Consider the following 23,601-nt stretch of genomic DNA (forward strand, 5'->3'; position numbering starts at 1 on the left):
CCTTAGAAATGGCTTTAAAGTATTTCACACAAAATAAATAAATACTAAAACTCACCCTGGTCTGGTTCCCGGGTGGAGGATATAGAACTGGGAGCCTGCTCTCATTAAAAAAAGAAAAAAGACTAAAAAAGAGTGGGGCATTTCCAGTAGTGGTTCTAGCAATAAACTGTTAGTGAAAATGAGTGAAAAGATGGCCTCCTGAAACATCAAAAATATGAGAGGTTGGCTAAAAACATTCAGAATCTAAACAGATCCACATTTTAATCGGAGATGTTTGGCACTGTGTTGCCCCAGCTTGAATTTTTGGTATACCTAGAATAACTGCATATAGATAGATGTATATAATAGTAAGTACATGTCTTGATAATATATGCATCATAATATAAATCTTTATAAAAGTCTGTGGAAATTTACAATGGGCCTTCTAATTCTTTGACATGCATTTTCTGGCTGTCCTGGATAATTTATCTTCCAAAAGATTGTGTGTTTCAGAATCCAATTGTTTCTATTGTGACTGTGTGTTTGGGAATGTGTTTTCAGACATCATGTCAAAATGTGGTTTGGTGTAATGTGAATGACACCTGTGCTTTCATTGTTCACCCCCATTTCCTCTTTTTCCTGTGTGCTCTGAGTATCTACAGTAGGGCCCCGCTTCTCGGCGCCTTGCTTTTTGGCATTCTGCTAATACGGTGCCAGCAGGGTGATCAGCTGAAGGGGGGGCTGGAGCTCCCCGCACTCTAGCTGATCTCACCCGAGGAAGGGAAGATCAGCTGTAGAGTGCTACAGTTGGTCTCCTCCTCTTCTGGTGCAATCAGACTCCCGTGCTGGATCTGATCATGCTGGAGGAGGGGAAGATCAGCTGTAGTGCACTACAGCTGATCTTCTCCTCCTCTGGCTCGATCAGCGGGTTTGGTTCCAGACCCCCACGCTACTGATTTGCTTTTCGGCAGGAGTCTGGAACCGAACCTGCCGTATGAGTGGGGCCCTACTGTATCTAATTGTACATGAGTTATGGTTTCCTGTTATATCTGAAGTGGAAATTATGGTTTGTTACTAAATTGTCAGAGAAAAAACATCAGAGTACACAAGGGGAGGAGGGATCATGAAAGCACATGGTTTGTTGACATAGTGCCAGACCATGGTTTGGCATTTTGAGAGCAAGTTTTGAGGCACATTAGGCTTGCACACTTCATTCTTCCTGTTCCCTTCCCTTCTCTAATTGTGTGCTATGATCAGTAACTTCTGATCCTTGTTTGTAGCAAACCACAGTTTTCTCTTTTGTCTGAAGAGACAAATTGTTTTCCCCTTGCCTGCAAACCAGGATAAAACTGTGAACTGTGATCCTGACTTGTACACAAGCTTAAACCATGGTTTCCTGTTTTGTTGCCAAAACAGCAAACCATAGTGCAGGTAACTCAGACTATGGTTTGCTGTAAACAAAGATAGGAAGTTATTAGTTGTAGTATGTGATGGGCAGAGAAGTGTAAGAGCCTGAAGTTTGTAGTGCTAAACCATGATTTGACTTGACATCTGAACAGCCTTTTATGGGACAATGAGAGCATAACACGTGGGTAGCTACCAGGTTGTGTGAAGCTTCAATAACTATCAAATGTAGTAGATGCTAAGTGGATTCTGAAATAGTTTATGTCTCTTAAAGGGCTAACAGTTAAAGTACAATAGATAAACATACTGATGAAACATGGTGGGACAGGAAAGGAAGAAATAAACATTGATTCATGTTCTTTGCTTCCTAGTGGTGAAAAGTTCTAGGGGTTTGTCCAATGTGATTAGTACAGTAGAATTACCTGCCCATGGAAGAGACCCACTCAGAATAGTTACTCTCACTGAAATGCTAGTGTATTTCTATGAACGTGGGTCATTCTAACACTTAACACTCAAAATCTTTTTCAGTTATAAGACTAAAGCATTCCTCCAGTTTTAATTCAAAAAACAAATGTGTGTCAGCTATCAGAAGTGTGAAAAATGCTTGTATAGGCTGAGTATCTACTGAAATGTTTTCAAAGCCAGGGCTCAAATGCCAAGGGCTGAACAGTGCTAGTATTGAATTGAAATCTTAAATAAATGTTTATGTTTTACCTTTTCATAGCATATGGGCTTTTTGGGGGGTATATGTTTGAATATTGCATGTAGGGATCTGCTAGTTCCTATTATGACACGAATGTATTCAACAGTAGCAGGGATCAGAGGCTGAGTTGTTCTGCATTTCCATATGTCTGCTAACATGACGATGATGAGGTATAATTATTTTCACTCTTGACTGAAGCACAATTCCATTGTCTCTCTCTTTCATAACTGTCACTTTTTCAGTGCGAAGCCTGACCTGCAATCATTGCAGATGCTTTGCTGCACTGGGAAGAGCATCTCACTTTCAATATAGTTCCCAAAGCACTCTAAATATTTATGTTTTATACATCTCTCTTTCCAGCCTCCACACACACTCCCAAAGTGAACAGCTTCTTTTTCTGACATACAATGGTGGTGTGAGTAATTTTATCTTTAATGAGGAAATTTGAGGGAACTTCCGAATGACATCTGTGTTCTGTCCTATACATATAAGTTCTCAGCTGCTCAAGGTACACTTCAGCTGACCTCCCTGTGCTGTTAACATATGCAAGGTAGACAGAACAGTCCTTGGATACATTGAAGATTGATATATCCCAGGCATTGACAGCTGTAGAGTTGGGTTGCTGTGCCAATTTTAGACTGGAGGTGCAGTCTTGCTTCAGAGAAAATTAGTTGGCTCTCAAAACCATTTAGAGCTATCTTACCAAGATGGTTAATTGTGCAAGGGTTTTTATAAAAAGCCTTTACAACTTTTTATTCTGAACAATTGCCAGCTAGTATTACTTCTGTCAGATCAAATGTTTCAGATGAAATGAAGAATATTTAATAGCATAAGTTTTGGGTATTTTCAGTTAGAAAGACTTTCAGCTATTCAAATTTCAGTACCCTCTTTTTATATGAGGCAAGGTATGGCCTGTTGCTTGCCTGCTTGTGAATTTCCAGCCATTAGCTGAGGTGCAGAGATGTTGAATTGTTGTAAGCATTCTAAGTATGGAGGGCCAAACTATAGGAGTGTTCATACAAACATCCCTCACGTGTTAATGGAGGGAGTGGGCTTGTGCCTGGCAGCCACGTCTCCTATCAGCCACACTTGGTCTAGCATTTGAAGGGGTTCTCTGCATGTAGTGGATCTTTATATGTATACTTTCTCATGTGTGCTGAATACATGAAAGGTGTGTGTGTGGCCGCTGGGCCCATCAGCATAAGGGAGTGGGGCTATAGCATGCTGTCACTGTCACACGTTCCTTGAAATATGTTATGTGGAAAGAATTTGATTGGAACTCCTGACATAATTTTCTTTTTCTAAAAGCAGCGGTGGAGGCCTCATTTGAATTGGGAACACCCCCTGTGCTGCCCTGATCCACATCCTCCTCCTGAAGCTGCTGTTAGCTGTGTACACAATAACAGTAGCATGTACTGGCTCAAAATTGCCCTGTGCAGCAGTTTTTCCACCCATGAGGGCCTTGATCTCTTCCTGCACAGGTGGGAAAGCAACTTGGTGTATGTGTGCTTTTGAGTGGACAAATGACAGCCCATCCCAACTGCAGCCTGTCATGGCTGCTTTTCATTGAAAAAACAATTGAGGAAAGTCACCCAGCTGTGCCTCATGTTTCACTATGCTTTTGGGAAGGATGAGGGAAAGTGATTGTTTCCTAAAGAGAGGAAGAGTGAGGCAGAAGAGACAGAAAGGAGAGAGCAATAAAAAGGGGACTGGGAAAGAACTTCACATACATCCAAAGGATGATAAGAAATGGTATTTGTTGTTGGGGATGGGGAAGGCAGAAATACTGGACTGGCAAAGATATAGTGGCCTGATACAAAAGAAGATAAGCCTTTAACAGGTGTGTTGAAAAGGAAATTTCAGCAGGTGTAACTCATCTGCATATGGCTACCCTAGGCAAGGAGGAGAGCTAGGAGAGAAGTAATAACCTAATTGGTTAAAAAATAATCTTGATTCAGTTCGGTTAAACGACGAGGTATAGGTTCAGTGTTAGGCTGGAAATCTGCAAATGATGGGAACTTGAAGGAAGGAAGACTGAGCAGAAACTGATGAACAACAAGGTGTAGGGTCACCAAAGATGTGGTGGCAAGAGAACAGGTAAGAGAACTTGAGACTGGGGGACTGTGAGTCAGGGAACCAAGGGGGCATGCAGTTGTTAGGCTGGGACACAGAGCTGTCCTTATGTCTGAGTTATAGATAAGGATACATTCTGCCAGATTCTTGTAGTATGATGGAAAATCTGGATCTAGTAAAAAAATTCCCTTCCATGCAAGTCTTAAAAGTATAGGTAAAAATATATTGTTTTAAAGCTTTTACATTTTCTGAGGGAGTGGGAGAGAGAGAAAGAAAGGCACCCTAATCCAGCAAGCCACTGGGCATTTCAGTATTACATGGCTTATACTATAGTGTCAGTATGTTTCATGTTTTTATTTTCTTTTTCTATTATAAGGCTGATAAAGAATTTGTGTGGTCTTTATGGAAACGTCTTCAGGTTGCAAACCCAGATCTTACACAAGCAATCAGTTTGGTTGTGGAAAGGTGAGTATGAGGATTTTTCTCTTTGTGTTGGGTTCCTTTATAATTACAGTCATGTTCAGGTGTTTTCCGTGAACATGCAATATTTAAAGGTGAGGACAGGGGCACCCACGCACCAGCCTCCAACATCCTTGTGTACATCTATCCCTATGCACGTTAGCCCAGACCATCCCTATGCACGTTAGCCCAGACCATCCTCTGCTGAGTAGGAAGGGTCTACAGGGAGCTTTTATTCTCGTTTACTTGAATGCTGTTAGACCTCTCTGCGCAGTTTGAGATCCTGATAAAGAAGTCTCCAACTGAATGGAATGTGCTCAAGCAAATGCGAATGAAAGCCCTCTTCAGACTTTTCCTGCTTAACAGAGGAAGGTCAGGACTTAGGCTTACAGGGATGTTGGTGGTGAGGCTTATGTGTGCATTCCTGCCCCGAATTTAAACAATGCATGTTCGGGCTCACCACATTTTTTGTTTCTGACAGATGCATGTAATGGTGGGCTCTAATCCATGAAAATTTATGCTACAATTAGTCTTTAAACAGTGGTTCTCAACCTTTTTTGCTCCATTCCCCCCTTTCACCATTGTTCAGAATATAATTCCCCCCTTCCCAAGATAGTCTCTCATAACGTGTTGACGTTTCGCGAGTGATGGTGGTGTTTCTCGTGAGAGAAAAAATTCTTAGTTTATATTATAACAGAATTTCTTGGAGCACTTTCTGGTCTTCAAATAATAATTTAATTTTGCAAATGAAAATAATGCTGCATGTTCAAGAATTGATTTTAATCTGTGACATTCAATAAACTTTATTGAATGTCGCAGATTAAATTAAAAACAAACTACAATTTTACAGATTGTACATAATCTACAGGATATCACACTTTGCTGAATAGTGGTCCCAATTCCCCCCCTGGAACCCTAAAATTCCCCCCCTGGGGGGGAATTCCCCCCTTGTTGAGAACCCATGCTTTAAAATATCATAGTATACTTTCTTTTAAATAATTAACCCTCCAAACTTAAACTTGGGGAAGTTTCAAACTTAGCAGGAAGATTCCATGGCATTACTGAACGAGAAGGGAACATACCAAAAATGTGACTATGTGCAGTCCACTCTGATTGTATTTATAGCTCAGTTTACACTATGAAATTATGTTGTGCATAAACTGGTTATGTTATGCCTGTTTTAATTTTCCCTACTGTGAAGGGTGGCTTGTTTGAATCACTGATAGGAGCATATCATAATTAGTAGCTCTTCAGATGTGCTGAGGTTCCTGGCACTGGTAAAATACGGCCTGTTGTGCATTTCAGAGCATAGCAATTTGGTTTTATAACACTCTGTATTGCTTACGATTTCCTCAGGCATCCCCTAAAAAAACGCAAGCCACAGAATGAAGGATAGATGAACACCTGCCATTGGTTTAAGGATTTTGAAATCCAGTGGACTCTACACTGTCCTCAAACTTTCCATATCATCACTCCCAATTAAACTTTGTGGATTTACCTCCCTGGTAAAAATGATTTTTTTAAAATCATTTCTCACAAATGAAAAAACTATTCTGAATCACTCTTTCTGAAGCAAGTATCTTCTCTCGGGTTCTACAACAATGCACACTTTAATTAAATTAGTATTTCCCTGATGCAAATATCAGTGTCAGTAAGATTGGATACCTAGAACAGAATTAGTGCCCTTTCTCCCCATTTCTCTAATAGCCATGAAACAGGGCACTGGACTGGGGGGTGGAGTGGGTATTTTCTCTCTGTCTCTGTCTCTCTCTCTCTCTCTTTCTTTCTTTCTTTTGTGGTTCAAGAACGTACCTATAGCCCACAGATATTTCTATCAAACTTTAAAAAGCAGGGAAACTGGGCGACTATAGTGAATGCACCAGGGGAGCAGGAGACTTGATTTATTTATTTATTTTATTTATTTTATTTAATTTATATACCGCCCTAAGCCCAAGGGCTCTCTGGGCGGTGTACATAATAATAAAACAATCAGAGAATATATAAATACAATAATACAATGGAATCAAACAAAAATAATCAAAATAGCAGCAAAATACATCAATAAATATTAATAGTACACATTAAAATGCCTGGGAATATAAAAAGGTTTTCACCTGGCGCCGAAAAGATTGCAGCGTTGGCGCCAGGCGCACCTCATCGGCGAGACCATTCCACAGTTTGGGGGCCACAACCGAAAAGGCCCTATTTCTAGTCACCACCGAGCTTCTCGGGATGGTACTCGGAGGAGGGCCTTAGATGCTGAGCGCAGTGTACGGGTAGTTTCATATTGGGAGAGGCGCTCCACCAGGTATTGCGGTCCCATGCCGTGTAAGGCTTTATAGGTCAAAACCAGCACTTTGAATTTAGCCCGGAAACAAATAGGAAGCCAGTGCAGACGGGCCAGAACAGGTGTTATATGAGCAGACCTTCTGGTCCGCGTCAACAATCTGGCCGCTGCATTCTGGACTAACTGTAGTTTCCAAACTGTCTTCAAGGGCAGCCCAACGTAGAGCACATTGCAGTAGTCCAAGACTTCCTTTCTGAAATATTGTACTGCCCTACAAATTTGTCAAAATGCAAACACAACTTGGATTGGTCTTTCACAGTCCAAGTATAGCTTGGAAGAATTTGGTAATGTGCCTCTGAGCATATGGTGAGTGGTGGCAACACCTGCCATCTCCAAAGATGGAGAATTACATTTTTGTATGTTTGTTGGTGTTCTTCTTACTTTGCTTCTTTCCTATGTTACTACTGTTTCTACAGAGAATCTAACCTTGAAAATTATATTTCTTTCATTATACATCCTAGAAATTTGTGTCAAGTTTATTTTTATTAATTTCAAAGGTTTTTTATTGGTCAATGTTATATGATAGCGAAGGCAGCCTTTTGTGTTTCATATGTTCTATTTCTATTTTGGGCGCATTAACGGTTGTATCTGAAACTGCAGTTTGATGAAAAACCAGACTGATTACAATATGTTGCTACTTAAGCAATTATTGTAGCTGTTTGAAAAAAACAAACTTAGCCTGCCCAAGATGCATGTTTTAGCCTGCTGTGCTTAAACCACTCCACTTAAGGTAAGGTGGGTATGGTCAATTAAAAACATAGCACACCTAGAATTTGGCTAGAATATATTTTACCTCCCACTGGCTTATCTTGTGTGAACTGAGACACTTCTCATGTCCATTGGAAACTATTCTGCAGAATAGTCAGTGCCATTATTCCACAATGCTTTTGGAGTTTTTTTTAGTGTTGCAAAGTGTTGCTGTACTTCACATATTCACAGAAACAGAAGGAAAAGAAAATGAGGTACTGTAGAAAAGTTCACTAAAATTGCAAAGTTACCCAAACATATTTAAAGTGACTGTGTGAACTATATCACCTTTCTTAATATTGTTTTTTCCTCCCTGCTAAAACAAGATCAGCACAGCACATGTCTTGCTTCTGTTATTTGGGCTGATTGCAGGTGTTGCCAACACTTACCATATGCTCTGAGGCACGTTACCAAATTCTTCCAAGCTACACAGGAAGTGGATTGGACTGTGAAAGACCAACCCAAATTGTGTTTGCATTTTGACAAATTTGTAGTATAGAACAATATCTCAGAGAGGAGGTTAGGTCTCCTGCTCCCCTGGTACATTTACCATAGCTGCCCAATTTCCGCGCTTTTTAAAGTTTGATATAAATATCTGTTGGCTATAATAGGTATGTTCTTAAACTGCAAGGTTTTTTTGCCTGTTAGTGAATTTTTCTGCTTTTTAATCCGGAAGGTCAGAAATGGGATCCTGTGCAAGTTTGCTGAGAATGGATTGATCATCTGCATGCTTATTGAGTTCAGTGGGATTTACTCCCCTGCAGTTATGCATAGGATAGATGAAACTGACCACAGGGGATGGGGAGGGAAGGAGGAGAAAGGGCAGGGGTATATTTATGAGATTCTTGATGAATGCAATTTTCCAAGCATTGTACAGGATAACAAATGCCCACACACAACAATAAAAACCATCCTACTGTAAAATGTAACAGTTTAGATCCTAAATTCCACTCATGTGATGCTCCCACAAGTGGAAGGGAGGAGGTGACTTTCATCAGTCTCTCTCTTTGCCCCTCCAAAACCTTTTTCTGATGGGTTGGAGACACTTTGGTGTAACATAAGAGATGGTGCAGGGGACTACCGGGTGGGGAGGAGAGATTGGTGAAAAATGTAACACCGCTCCATTACTCCAGTGGCAGTCTCTGCTAGATTCCATTTCCCTCTGTGAATAGAAAGAGCAATTCCGTTCACAGTTAGGATCTAAGGCTTAAGAGGCAACCAACATAACCCAAATATAACAGCACAATCACAAATCCTGTACAGAACAATATTAAAATAGTTTTGTACCAAGTATATATACCAAACCATATCTACAACAATGTGGCACCTGGCAGACTAACTCAAGTAGAACATTCCATAGCTGGGGGGCCACTGCTGAAAAAGGCCTGTCTCTTCTGGTTACCTTTGGTGGATACATGTATTTAGTCTAAACATTTTTATTTAACTAATTAATGTTGCAGTGGCTTTTTATTTGCAACACTTTGCAAATATCTTGTTATGAAACACATGATAACTGTATGGCTGAAAAATCTTTTGGGGAATTATACCTTTGTACTGGTTTGATATGTAAATATTTTGTAACAAAAGAAAGTAACTTTTCTTTCTCAGAATACTTTCATGTTCCCAAATTGGGATTGAACTGCCCTAAAAATTTCAAAATGAATCTGGAACTTCATTTTCTGTAGAGTTGATTCCTGAGATACATAAAACAGATTTCCCTTTTCAGCATTTGTTGCAGATGTTATTTGGTGACTGTAACTACATTCTCCTTTAATATTCAGGTACAACAAAAAATACCTTTACTGTGCAAATGAGAAAAGCCTTTGGGATATGTTAAAGCCTCCAGGTATTTTCAGACAAGCCATTGTAAAAGCATATCCATGTTAGTGTATTTTTCAACTACTTTAAATACTATTGATCTGTGAATTATGTAAAGAAGGAGTATGCTACTTTTAGTTCATTTGCCTTTTGAAACTTTTTTTGAGAAAATTAAGCACAAATAAATACTTAATCAGTAATCTTGAATACCTGTATTTGTCAGGTAAAAACCTGGTAGCATTTCTGTTATACTGTAAATGAAGGAACAAACCAACTGTGCAGAGTTATGAAGTTAATTCCAATATGCTTTGAAGACCTTCTATCAGTGTTTTAGCATAAGCCCAGAATTTTTTAATGAGTGAAACCATGGCCCTAAATTCAGCAAGGGGTATGGTCTCCTGAAAGAACCATCTGTGGTTTCTTTGTTGGATGGGGAAACATTCCAGCTTTCTCTAGCAACAGCATGCATATCCAGCTTCCTCTATAGCATCATACATATAGCCCATTAAATAAAATATTGATCTGTTAATTCTGCCCTACAGCTGTCCATCACCCCCCTTGGTTTTATTAATAGGATTCATGATGGTTTGATTGATAAGATTCAAGACTGAGTAGAGAATCCCTTAAACTGTTGTGTCTGAGAGTCCTATATGACATCCATTTTCTTGTATATATTTCACAGGAATTGATGTACCTTGCAATTGATAAATAGTTCTCAGCTCTTTTCATTATCTTTCCTTTGGACCAAACAGTTGGTTACTGCTAGCCATAATGTTCCTGAGGACCACTTTGAGGAGAGTATGCAATAAGCCAGCCAGATGCCATTTTCTTCAACCTCACTACTTCAGACTACTTTGGGGGAGGAACCTCTAGTTGCTACTTGCTAGAATTAAACTATCTAGGATGGCTCCTCAGACTAGCTACAATTCTGGTGAAATACTTAGGCAGTGGGCTCTATTTCCAAGTGTAACTTCATTACCCTCCACTTTAATAGTTCTAAACTCTAGAATAGCCTTTCTCAACCTCTGGGTCCCCAGATGTTGCTGGACTGCATTCTCATCATTCCTGACCATTGGCCATGCTGGCTGGGGCTCATGCCAGTTGTAATCCAATAACATCTGGGGACAGTTTGTATTGGAACTCTGGTCCTAGTAGGACTTCTGGGATAAATAAATAAATAAATATACAAATATATAGGTATTTACTAATAAATTTCTACTGTGTCTAAACAGCTAGAGCAGACATTTCTACCTGGTTCATTCTGTGTTTGAGTTATTTGGGTGAACAAATGTCTTGATGCCACTTGAATTGGAGTGTTCCCAAGTAACAAATTGCTCTGTGCTGGAACAAAGTGGAGATTTATTTTGAAAAGCCAGTTGTGCCCCCTGCCCCCCCCAATTGCTGAGTGACGAACAAGAGGTAATAAACTTAAACTGCATCATTTTAAGCCAAATAGCAGGAGAAATGTTGTACAGTGCAACACTGTTTTAGCAGCAATTCTTATCATCACAGATTGGTCCATGCACCCCCTTGCTTTTTGAAAAGTTTCCTTATCCAGAGATTATCCTGTACATCTGGCTGTTTCTATTTATTAAAGAAATATGTGAAACTTTTATTTCAGTTTGAAAATAAATTGTAGAATAAATTTTGGTTCCTTCGATTAAATATTGGTAAAGATCTAACCAACCAGAATCTGTTTTAAAACTACTTGGTCTGTTGGGTTTCCAGTCTGAGACAGACTAATGCCAATTTTGCAGCTACATGTTTAAATTCATGAGCATGGCATCTGTGTTGGTTTTAAGTGTCAGCTTCCTCCAGAGATTGTGGACTATGTCCAGCATGTACCACAACAGTAGGACTCAGCTTTATGAAGATGGAATAAATAGTGCTATTCTTCCTATTTAGTTGAGGCTGAGTATTACATCGTCTGTAGAGCCTACTGGGAGGAAATATAACTACCTGGCAGAATTTAAACATTAAGTGATTTATATCTGATCTTCTGGTGGCAATATCAAATAAACTTGTTTATATTAAATCATTTAGCAATGCTCATTGATTATGCTGCCAGTAGACAGAGTAATTCAATCAATGCAATTTTGTCATTTATCAGCTTCCTTCCTCCTTTAATCAAGGTATATAGAGGACTGTCATAGACTGATTAGCATATTGTCACTGAATTAAACTGAGATTAAACTATAGATGGAGATCTGAGTAAATCTGAAAGTAAATGCCTAGTCTATTTCTGAAACCTTTTATGTATGCTGATTAATATTTTATTAGTGAGTATATATTAACATAGATTTTAAAATAAGCATTTTGTTTTTAACTAGATTACAGAATTACTACTTGGTACATAGAAAAACACAGGATTGAGGCGTATAACCTTTGCCTCTAAGGTCAAATAATTGTGATTGTCCACAATTGATGAAAGTTTAATATCCTGTTTCATTAGCAATTCTCAGAACGTTGAACATAAGTCAACATTCCATGGAGAAGAAAGTATTACACAGCTTGCATGTGTGCATATCTGCATATCGGAGCACAAAATATTGACATGATAATTGCAGTCAAGCCTGAGTGAACAGTGGCCTATGGGAATTCAGCTGGTGTTGTACCAACTGGATGGCTGCTCAGGACACAGTTTGAAATGCAAGGTGCAAGTTAGCATTTTATTCAGCACAGGCAGGCATCATTTAAAAATCCTTGGGGGAAACCCTGGTGATGTGCAGATGTTAAACCAGTCTGTTCTGAAGTGCTGATATTTTGAGCACTGTAAGAAACTTGTGCATTTTATATGATAAGATGCTTTCAAAATTAAGAAAGAAATATGACGCTTAACATGTTCAGGTTAATATTTTAAACCATAATCTCCATAATATACAGGAATGTGTAAGAGTCATCTGTGTGCATAGCTGTAAAAATAATGTTTGATTTTAGACATTCAGTTTATAAGTACAAGACAATTCGTTTTCTTGAATTAAGCTTCTCTAGTAGACAAAGAGATATGTAATGAAATGATGTATAGAGCAAGCATCTAATTAGCTTGGCAAATACTTAATTTTTTAGAATTTCTAGAATTACATGTTAGAAAAATGTAATTTATATTGATCACATGTTTTTAAAATGGTTTCATTATAAAATTCAGGCCCAAAGATTTCCATACTTTGTAAATTAGGTTTTTTGGTTGGTATTTTTTAATTATTATTGTTGTTAGATCACTGACCATGTAAAATTTGGTTTGGCAATATTGAGATTTCAATTGTTCACACACTTTAATATGTGTTGAGGTTTAGGGTACATCCCTATACTTGAGATCTACTGGCTGAGGGGCTATAGGATTTGGCAGAAGCTCTGCTAGGCTGGCTGAATGAGTGAAATGGGATGGAATCATGCATGGGGAGAACACATCCAGTCTCTCTCCTCTCCTCCATCCACTCCAGTGCAAGAAGCACTGAAGGCTTCCTTCCCAAGTCCTATGTGCATGTTTTGGTCCTCCCAGCCTCAGTTTCCTGGGAGAGGGGTGTCTTCATCTGTACAAGCTGAGCTCCACAGGAGGTACCAGCAGCAAGATTACTTTTGAAATCCTGGGAAGTTCTTACATTTCTTGTGTCTCAACATGTGAGTCTTGTGCTTGAACAATGATGGGAGAAGGAGGATTGGAAACATTACATATGTGCATCAACTCTTGCTCCTGTTAAATGGACTCATTATGGCCTTTCTGAGTAATCATACAGGTAGCAATTAACATGTACTTACACCTTGAGTGCTGCATATATCGCATACCCGCATAGTCTCATCTGAGTATATAATGCACAACCTTGCTTCATTTTAATAGAAGAATTTCATATTAATGCAGGGCTTCTAGTAGTCTCATTGAAGTGAATGGAAAATGCCAGGAACAGTCGAAAACAGTTGTGCTTGCCAAAATGGGCTTGTTTTAATATGTGAGAAAAGCAATGAACAACTTTGTGCACAGGGATATATACACTGAATAAATTGATCTACACAAAAAGGTAATGCCATTCCAAGTATTTGATTCTGTTTATCCTTAAACAGCACGTGCAGATAATTGGATCATGAATCACTGGAGATTGCACACGTGCCTACACCCTCTTTTATTTTTTCCATAAAACTTTCATCACTGTCTCTATCCCTCCATGGAACCAAGGGCCATAGCTCAGTGAAAGAAAACATGCTTTCCATGCAGAAGGTCTCAGGTTCAATTCCTGGCATCTCTTGGTAGGGCCAGGATAGGCCCCTGTTTGGAACCTGGGAGAGCTGCTTCCAGTATGTGTTGACAGAACTGAGCTAGGTGGACCAAAGGTCTGACTTGGTGTAAGGCGGCTTCCTATGTTTCCAGAGTGGCTCACATAGAGCCCTGTCAGTCCCCTGTCTAGGCTCAGGACCACTCCCTTTGATTCAGTGGCATTGTATCTTATGCTTTCAGACTTTTCTTTAGCATCCTGCTTTGACACAAGCAAAGATTGTGTGGGAGTTTTAAAATTCAACTTTTCAGTTCAGAGGGGGCTTCTGGAGAAAAACTACAAACAAATTCCTCTAGTCCACTTGTTGGCACCTCATTGGATTGTAGCCACTGTCTTTTATCACTTACACTTTTGCTATGCTAATGTGAAATAGCATAGCTTTTGGCTTGCTCTGTGTTTCACTTTATGTTATGAAAAAGTTTAATTGATTTGCACCACAGATCTTTATTTGTCCTTATGCCCATAATTTCTCTTCAACCCTACTGCTTTGCATATTTATTATAGGAAAGATAATATTTTATAAACTTCAGTGGTGCACCTTTGAAAATATTTGCGGTTTTTAAGAAACTGCAGGTTCTGTTTTCACACTTCATTCGTAGTTAAATGCTTCCTCGTTGTCTCCAATATTTCATTTTTGACAACTCATTAAAAATGGGCCAAATCCCAGAAAATATGGTCCTGTCATGTTGTATAATATATAGCGTGGGCCATATGCAATAGAAAATTGTTAGTTAATGATTTAGAATAATTTCTCAGATTTTTTGGCTTTCGGTGGCTGGTGAAAACTGACTGTGAAAAATCCATGCAGTTAAATACAGCTCTGTTAAACATTTAAAATAGGTGGTACTCATGGGAAAAGTGATTGGAGCTTAAAACTTGTACAAATTGACAGCCTCTCTTCACTCCATTTTTCATCCTAAAGAAGTCTGCAAATATTCTTAGCTCACATCATTATTGCTCATCAGTGGTTCTAATTAGCTAAACTGGAGTTTGTCTCGGTCATTGATCATCATCAACGCTTTGACAGTGCCTGAATATATATTTTTTCTTATTTGGGTGAACACTTTTTAATGTATTGTAGGCATGTACAGCGTATATTAATTGAATCAACCATATTTTTCCACTATGCTGTTTACCTTTATAAGTAAGCCTTTCCTCTGCTTCCCCCCTTTTCTCCCGTTTATCATACTTCAAATGTAGCAGGGTTCAATGATATGCTAGTAGCTTGAAGCATACAGCAGTATTACTTAGCGTCTCTTCTGGGAGCTTCCCTGTAATGAGTATTGGAAGTTATCCTATACCACCAGGAGGAGCTGGTGATAAAATTCTGTACCAGGTTTTAATTTATACTAAAGCTTCTGCTTGTATCCACTGTATGCAAAAATTGGAGGATTTGCACGGTATATACAATTATTGTGTTAACTAACAGGCACATTTCTGGCTAGTGTGTAGTATGTGTTTTTCTTTTGTAGGCTACTAAGGGAACTCTTTGAAAGAGAAAAGAGAGAACTTTTCCTCCTTTGTTAAATGGAATGTAGATATGTACTTGCAGTTCTGATTTGTGCCCGTGTTAGACACTGTGGGTGATGCGCAAGTAGGATAACAGTTGGACAGTAACAATTGGATAACAAACTTCTGCCTGAACAAATGGGACTTCCTTCTCCCTCCCCAGTCGGCTTTGCGAAGGCCAAAAGGAAGAGAGGGAGTGTGTGCGCGTGACAACATAGCCCCAGACTGGAGCTAGAGGAAACAGGGTGGCAGAGGCTTGGCATCACAAAGTCACAAGACTGGGTTTATTATTCATTACAGTACTTTAAGGCTATTCGGGTTTATAAAATATTCATGCTTTTTGTCTGGCACGCTTCCCATGCTCACCCTGTAGCCCATCACTTTTATTATGGCTCCTAAGTAACACTTACTATTTCCCCAAATGTATAGTCTAGTCATAGAACATTTTTTATTTAAAAAAACAATAACCCACACAACATCAAATGAAACAAAATGAAAAACTATCCCAGCAAAACCATCCCAATAAAAAAGGTATGGTTTTAACTTTCTCGTTGAAGTAACTGGAACTTAAGAGGACTTAACAGCATTATTTTCTATAGGTCTATGTTTGGGGCAAATTTTAGCCTCTGTGTGAATACACACTTCAGAGTAGGACACTATTTCTGTACCTCTTGTATACTTGGCCAATTTGAGTAACTGTGTCTTTTTTAAAATTCAGTTTTTCCTTTCTGACTTTCTCTTTTCTATGAGGGACAAATTCTATGCCTTCATTTACTGCTTTTTGTTAGTTGAAAGCTTCTAAGTGTTCCTGGAGTTTTTGGCACTTGTTTAATCATACTTCTTTTTCCAACATGTCATTGCCAGTTATCCTTCATAATAGTAAAATAGTTACTAAGTCATTCATAGATGTGCCATTGCATTAAAAAAATTAATATACTTAATTCTCTCACTTTTCTTTTTTACCCTTTCCAATAACTGTAGGTGCTTTATAAATAATAATAATTTTCTTATTAATACAGTATTTACTTTGGAAAGCAATAGCATCACAAAGCCAGTGGAAGGTGTAGGATGATCTATGGATGTTTCCTGGAAAAAAACAGGTTGCTAAAGCTCTATGGTCCAAATCTACTAAGCTCTGAATGGCCGTAACAGGAATTGTGTGTGGCTTATTCCCTATTCTAATTTTACAACTCCTCCAAACATTTCCCACAACTAAATTACAACTCCTGCTGTATAATTGATTGTCTGATTTGTTAAAGAATTGTAAGAACAAGTTAAAGCAACTAAATGAAGAGCAAACCAGCAAAGTTGATGAATGCAACTGAGAAGTTGGCAGCATTTGTTTTCTCTTTCTGTTGCTATATTATCCTTGTTGAAGTTATGATACACAGGTTGGGATGTTTGCCACATCTGGAACTTGATTGAGGACATATAGGATAAGAAATCATTAGGGAATGGAACATTTCTCCTTGAAATTTACCAAATGTTGACAGTTTTAACACATGTCTTTTGAGTTTACCAATGGGAAAATAGTGATATTGCTCAATATGTTGCTCTTATGCTCACATAAAACTGAGGTTTTCTTTGATAACAGTAATGAGAGAGGGGATAGAGTTCATCAAAAATCCTTCATTTGCAACATACCCCATAGATCTTTTTTTAAAAAGTAAGCATATCTGGTATAGTCAATGCTACTTCATTTAGAATAAAGTTGTCTTAGTTTGCTGATAAAAATTGCTGTCACTTGCCATATGTTCCATGATTAATTCTGCAAGGGCTGTCAGCCTCAGATAATTTAATTTCCCATGCTTTAAAATGACATTCATTATCAGGACATGAAACATTCAAATGATTAGCAGCAAATTATGACTAATAAGTGTCAATATATTTTTGTTGTTTCTAGAGAAAAGCAGAAAGCTGAACTCAAGGACAGGAAGGTTTTAGAGATTTTGCAAGTCAAAGACAGCAAAATACAGATTTTGGAACAGGTTAGTATTGTATTTAAACTACAGGTGATAATAATGTTGCTGTTCTAATTTGGCTTAATCCCTATTGTTTGAGTTCTGTTTTCTAATATATATACAGCTACTAGAGGTCCCCGGGCCCAGTATGGTCCACTGAGCACTACTACTGAGTGTTCCCAGAATTCAACCTTGCATTCCTAGTTTCCAACCTAGAGACAAGTAGAGGGATTGGTGACTGTGGCAAGAATAGCTCGCCCTCATTCTTCAGGATAGAGCTCCTGTTAAACTCACCAGGTTTATAGAGACAAGGGGCTAGCTTAGGTACTGTGGACAAGTATGTAGTCTGATGACTGAGAGTACATAAAGACTTATTTATTTATTTATTTGGTTTCTTACCTGTTCTTCACCATAACATCCCAGGGCAATATAATCATACAACTACAAAAATAAATAAAACTGTTCCAAATCAAAACAGAACAGCAGAGAGTAAACCAAAGAGGTGGGTTCCACAGCACAAAATATCTTAATTTTCAAAAGTCCAGGTTAAAGAGGTGCATCTTCAGCATACAGTGGAAGCTATACAGCAAAGATGCTGGTTGCATCTCTTTGTCAAAGGAGTTCCATAATTTAGGGGCTGCCACAAAGAAAGCTCTCTTCTAGGCTACTGTTCCTTGCACTTCTGAAGGTGGTCCCCTCTGCAGACATGGTCAGCGTTAAAGGGGCTTGCTCTCTGTATCAGTCAGCCAGCGGTGAACTCCCTAGTGTAGCTGATACCAGTGGAACTTGCCACAAGTGAATCACCTTAAAGTTGTCACCTAATGTCATAATGATGTCAGGGTGTGGGAGGTAATGATCTCGCCCCATCTCTATGTTAAGGAAAAATACCAAAGCCTGTATTTCTATGAAGACACATGGAAGTTTTGCAAGAGGTATGCAGCTGAGATGAGAGTGCTATACTAAATTACTTGATGGTTTTTATTACATTTTTCTCAGCTATTCCAAGGAACATGCATTGTTTTCTCTTCTACCTCTACTTTATTCTTACAACAATGAGTTAGTTTAGGCTGAGAGATTATGAACCAGTTCATGTGTTACAGTAAACCATTGTTAATGGTTAACAATGAACACTCCTTTCTGGGTTATTTCTCTCCTCACTGCTAGTGCAGGGAGGAAACAAGCCATGAACCCTGACTTAGTGTTGTGGTTGAACCAGGGATCATGATTTCTTTTGGACCACGAAACTCTGATCAGTAAACCAAAACCAAATCTTGGCTACAGATCATGGTTTTTTTCGGGTAAAAGAACCCATGACCCCTTGTTTACACTAATGGTTTGCTTCCTCCTAGCATGAGCAGGGAGGAGTAAAGTAGTCAAGATGGGTGCATTCACAATAAACCATTAACTATAATTTAACATAATATGTGAACAAGGCCACTGATTGGCCCAAGGCGAGTTTCAAGGCTGAATGGGGATTTGACCTCATGTCTTCCTTATGTATCTCCATCACTTTATCCACTGCACCTGGGTAAACCAAGACTCCCACCCTTTTTAAGCTAAATATCTCCTGAGGACTATTTCACATAGTTTTCAGGTGCAACCCTCAGTTTTCCACTAAGCTCACAGTCCTTGTTCCCTGCTACAAATTTTCCAAATATGTGTTGTCTTATTCACACATTACATTTTCAGATGTACATTTATATTACCTTAGATGCATACCTAACACGTATAATGGTTTTTATCTTAACTTTCCTTCCATGAATAGAACTTTCTCTCCTCCCCTTGATCTCCCCTGGTTGGAGAACTGGTTGAAGGACCCATTGATGTGGGGTATAGTTTGATTTGAGGTATGCTGCTGATGGAGGGGTTTGTCCATCCCTTTACATGAACAGAGGAGAAACTTAGGATCCAAACCAGTGTGTAAAATTGACATCAAACCTACGTTGAGGGCAACTGAATACTGGATTGGTTGACTCCCGTTGAAAAGAATGCTGTTTCGTATAAAGCAGGTTGTTTTGAATTGCTGGTTTCTAGAAGAGTTCTAATTGGGGAAAGTGGGTTTTGAACATTTTTTCCCAATGATTATTATACAGCCACAAGAATGGCTGTATACCATAGTCAGCATGGACTTTTTGCATTCCGCAATGTTAAATTGAAAATACCCCCATGCCATTCTGATGCTTCCCATAAGTTCATTTCAAAACAAAACCTTACAAAACTTATAGTCCTGAACTTAGAAACTCTTGCTTTAAAACCCTCTAAATTTTCATGGCGGTACACAAAAGTCAGAGAGAATTGAGAGTTTAACACTCAGCCACTCTGATTGAAGCTCTGTGAGGGGAATAGGGCATCTCCTAGCAACTCTCAGCACCTTTCACTAACTACACTTCCCAGGATTCTTTGGGAGAAGCCATGACTGTCTAAAGTGTAATAGAGGCCTGGTGTGAATGTGGCCAGGGACAGCTTTGGTTTAAATTTGGTTTGGAGGCTACATGTGCCTTCTGTAGAATAAAAAGGTGGGGGAAACGCTGAAAAGCAATGATACTGTTCACAATGTTTTTCTTTTGGAAAGGAAAGGGGCTTCCCTTCTGCCCAGTGCCCATCCACCCACCCAATCTTCTCCCCTTCCCCCCTCCCTGCCCCTCCCCCAGGACACTGTTGGACTATGACCTGGGAGACCAGGGTTCGAATCCTCACACACCCATGAAGCTCACTTGGTGACCTTGGGCCAGTCACTGCCTCTCAGCCTCAGAGGAAGGCAATGGTAAAACCACCTCTGAATACCATTTACCATGCAAACCCAATTCAAAGGGTCGCCATAACTCCAGTCGACTTGGGCAGTACATTTCCATTCTCAAACATGATTGCACAGAGATAAATCCCACTGAACTCAAAAAGTATGCAAATGACCAAACCCACCCTCCCTTCTCCTCCCTCTTGCCCCTTACCTCCCCCTTCCAATCCCCTCCTTCCCCCACCTCAAAATGGGTAGAGCTAGGCTATAGATACACATGGTAACTAGTCAAATGAATATCAAACAACCAATTTTGTTGGATATTCACAATGCAAAATTGCCATTGCTCCTATGTGATTAACAAGCAACTAAGTTACGAAGCTGGTGAAAGTTAACCTGCACTAACTGCAGACATGACTTCACCACTCACCATATGCTCAGAGGCACATGTTACCAAATTCTTCCAAGCTACACAGGAAGTGGATTGGACTGAAAGACCAACCCAAATTGTGTTTGTATTTTGACAAATGTGGAGGGCAGTACAATATCTCAGAGAGGAGGTCAGATCTCCTGCTCCTCTGGTGCATTCACCAGAGCTGCCCAATTTCCCAGCTTTTCAAAATTTGATAGAAATATGAATAATCAACAGGAGAACACACTGACTGACCGAGATGAAATAAAAAGAAGATGGAAGCAATACACTGAAGAACTCTATAAAAGGGATGCCAGGATGACAGATTAATTCATGGCGGTATCGTATGATGGAGAACCAGAAATTTTAGAATGTGAGGTGAAAGCTGCTCTTAAAATACTTGGAAGGAACAAATCAATAGGAACAGATGGCATACCAATAGAGTTGCTACAAGCTACTGAAACTGAATCTGTCCAAATTTTGACAAAAATTTGTCAAGAAATATGGAAAACTAAACAACGGCACACAGACTGGAAGCGTTCAATATACATCCCAATTCCAAAAAAGGGGATCCCAGGGAATGCAGTAATTATATCGAACTATTATTTTATTATCCCATGCAAGTAAAGTAATGCTCAAGATTCTACAACAAAGGCTCTTACCATATATGGAGCGAGAAATGCCAGACGTCAACACTGTATTTAGAAAGGGATGAGGCACCAGAGATCATTTATTTATTACATTTATATACCGCCCCATAGCCAAAGCTCTCTGGGTGGTTTACAGCAATTAAAAACAATAAAAACAAATATACAAATTTTATAACATAAAAAACAATTAAAAAACAATTAAAAAAATTAAAAACGTACGTTGGATAATGGAATGGAGCAAGGAATTTCAGAAGAAAATCACCCTGTGCTTTATAGATTACAGCAAAGCCTTTGACTGTGTATATCATGAAAAACTATGGGATGCTGTAAAGGAAATGGGCGTGCCACTGCATCTGATTGTCCTGGTGCACAACCTATACTGTGTACAAGAGGCTACTGTAAGGACAGAATATGGAGAAACCGATTGGTTCCCCATCGGACAGGGTGTTCTGTCACCCTATTTGTTTAATCTATATGCAGAACATATCATACGGAAAGCGGGATAGGATCAAGATGAAGGTGTGAAAATTGGAGGGAGAAATATCAATAATTTAAGATATGCAGACGATACCATATTACTAGCAGAAACCGTGATTTGAAATGAATGCTGATGAAAGTTAAAGAGGAAAGCACAAAAGCAGGACTACAGCTGAACATCAAAAAGACTAAAGTAATAACAGAAGATTTATGTAACTTTACAGTTGACAATGAGGACATTGAACTTGTCAAGGATTATCAATACCTTGGCACAGTCATTAACCAAAATAGAGACAATAGTCAAGAAATCAGAAGAAGGCTAGGACTAGGGAGGGCAGTTGTGAGAGAACTAGAAAAGGTCCTCAAATGCAAAGATGTATCACTGAACACTAAAGTCAGGATCATTCAGACCATGGTATTTCCGATCTCTAGGTATGGATGTGAAAGTTGGTCAGTGAAAAAAGCAGATAAGAGAAAAATAATCTCATTTGAAATGTGGTGTTGGAGGAGAGCTTTGCGCAAACCATGGTCTGCAAAAAAGACAAATAATTGGGTGTTAGAAGCTAAAATGGTGAAACTGAGGTTATCATCCTTTGGACACATCATGAGAAGACATGATTCACTAGAAAAGACAATAATGCTGGGAGAAACAGAAAGGAGTAGAAAAAGAGGAAGGCCAAACAAGAGATGGATTGATTCCATAAAGGAAGCCACAGACCGAACTTACAAGATCTGAACAGGGTGGTTTATAACAGATGCTGTTGGAGGTCGCTGATTCATAGGGTCACCATAAGTCACGATCGACTTGAAGGCACATAACAACAACATTGTATTACAGTTTTAAATTGGTGTACACTATCGTTAATGGTGCATGGGCACTAGAAGGGAAAGACAGAAATTCCTCTAAAATAAATAGATCACCCAAACACAGAACTATAAGAACAGTGGAACTTGATGTCAAAAATCCTGACACATAGCTAGTGCCCTCCAGTGTCCATTGTTAAGTGATTGTTTAATAGTCTCAGCAGGGTCAAGTATAAACAACAGTTGTCATTGGTCAAGAGTGGTTTGTGTTAGAATGAGCAAACTTGCATGTTCCCTTTAAGGGATATTTGGGAAATATCCCATGTACCTGTTTATCAGTGATGTAACTTCCTAAAGGGTGGGGTTACCTGGCTTTCCCTTCCTCCTGTTTTGTCTGGGATTCTTGCATATTCTCCATTATGCTTGAGGAGAGAGAAGCATCCACATGGCTTCTCTTCCAAGATGACCATTATCATGGACCCAGACTTCTATTTTTCCATCTAAGCTACAGCCTATGTTTTCTGAACATATGAGAGGTCATGAGTAAACATTCTTTATCTTTTACTTAAGACGATTGTGTCTGTAATTATTTGTGTCTGAGGGAAAGGGTGGACTGACTGATCCTCATTCCACTGCTTGCATTTAAATCTCTGGATCTAGAAAATCTGTCTCCTTCAAGAATACTTGGATCTGGTTGGCAACTACCCTGTCAAGAATATTGCCCAGAAAGGGGACATTTGCAACTGGTTTAAATTACGAGGATATTCTGGGTCTAGGAAGGCTTCTTCAGGAGTGGTCTTACTACTGACTGGGTGGTAGTTGTCACAATCCAATAGGTCCAGAGTAGGCTTTTTCAGGAGCAGCCAGATCACTGCCACTTTCAAAATGGCCACTCCCTCCAACAAGGGTGCACTAACCACACCCTGAATCCACCTGGTCATACCCCATCAGCAAGCTTTAATAAGCCAAGAGAGACAAGGGACAAGAAAACATAATGTTGGCCACATCTTTGCTAGCACCTTGTCCATGTCATCAGGCCACATCAGCTGAAAGTGATCCCATGTTGCAGCAGACATTGCATTAGACACATCACTGGAGACTGCAGTGAATGTAGATGTGGCACCAAGACTGCTACAGAGGTGAACAACTTTCCCCTCAAACTGCCTTGCAAACAAGTCACAGTGGGCTTCTCAAGGATCTAAAACTCCAGTTCCCTGGAGTATATGTTAACAAGCCCCAGATAATAAGAAAAAGCTCCA

General features: G+C 39.3%; 1 protein-coding gene across 3 annotated transcripts in view; it reads left to right on the top strand.

Moving 5' to 3' along the window:
* CNTLN (centlein) overlaps positions 1 to 23,601 on the top strand; it is a 268,051-nt gene that overhangs the window by 8,053 nt on the left and 236,397 nt on the right. For all 3 annotated transcript variants that reach the window (XM_061630573.1, XM_061630579.1, XM_061630586.1), the window contains exons 2-3: positions 4,536 to 4,624; positions 17,208 to 17,292. In XM_061630573.1, the coding sequence (XP_061486557.1) occupies positions 4,536 to 4,624; positions 17,208 to 17,292 (174 nt within the window). The remainder of the gene's footprint in view (positions 1 to 4,535; positions 4,625 to 17,207; positions 17,293 to 23,601) is intronic.

Source organism: Rhineura floridana, chromosome 1 (assembly GCF_030035675.1).
Source record: "Rhineura floridana isolate rRhiFlo1 chromosome 1, rRhiFlo1.hap2, whole genome shotgun sequence".
NCBI lineage: Eukaryota > Metazoa > Chordata > Lepidosauria > Squamata > Rhineuridae > Rhineura > Rhineura floridana.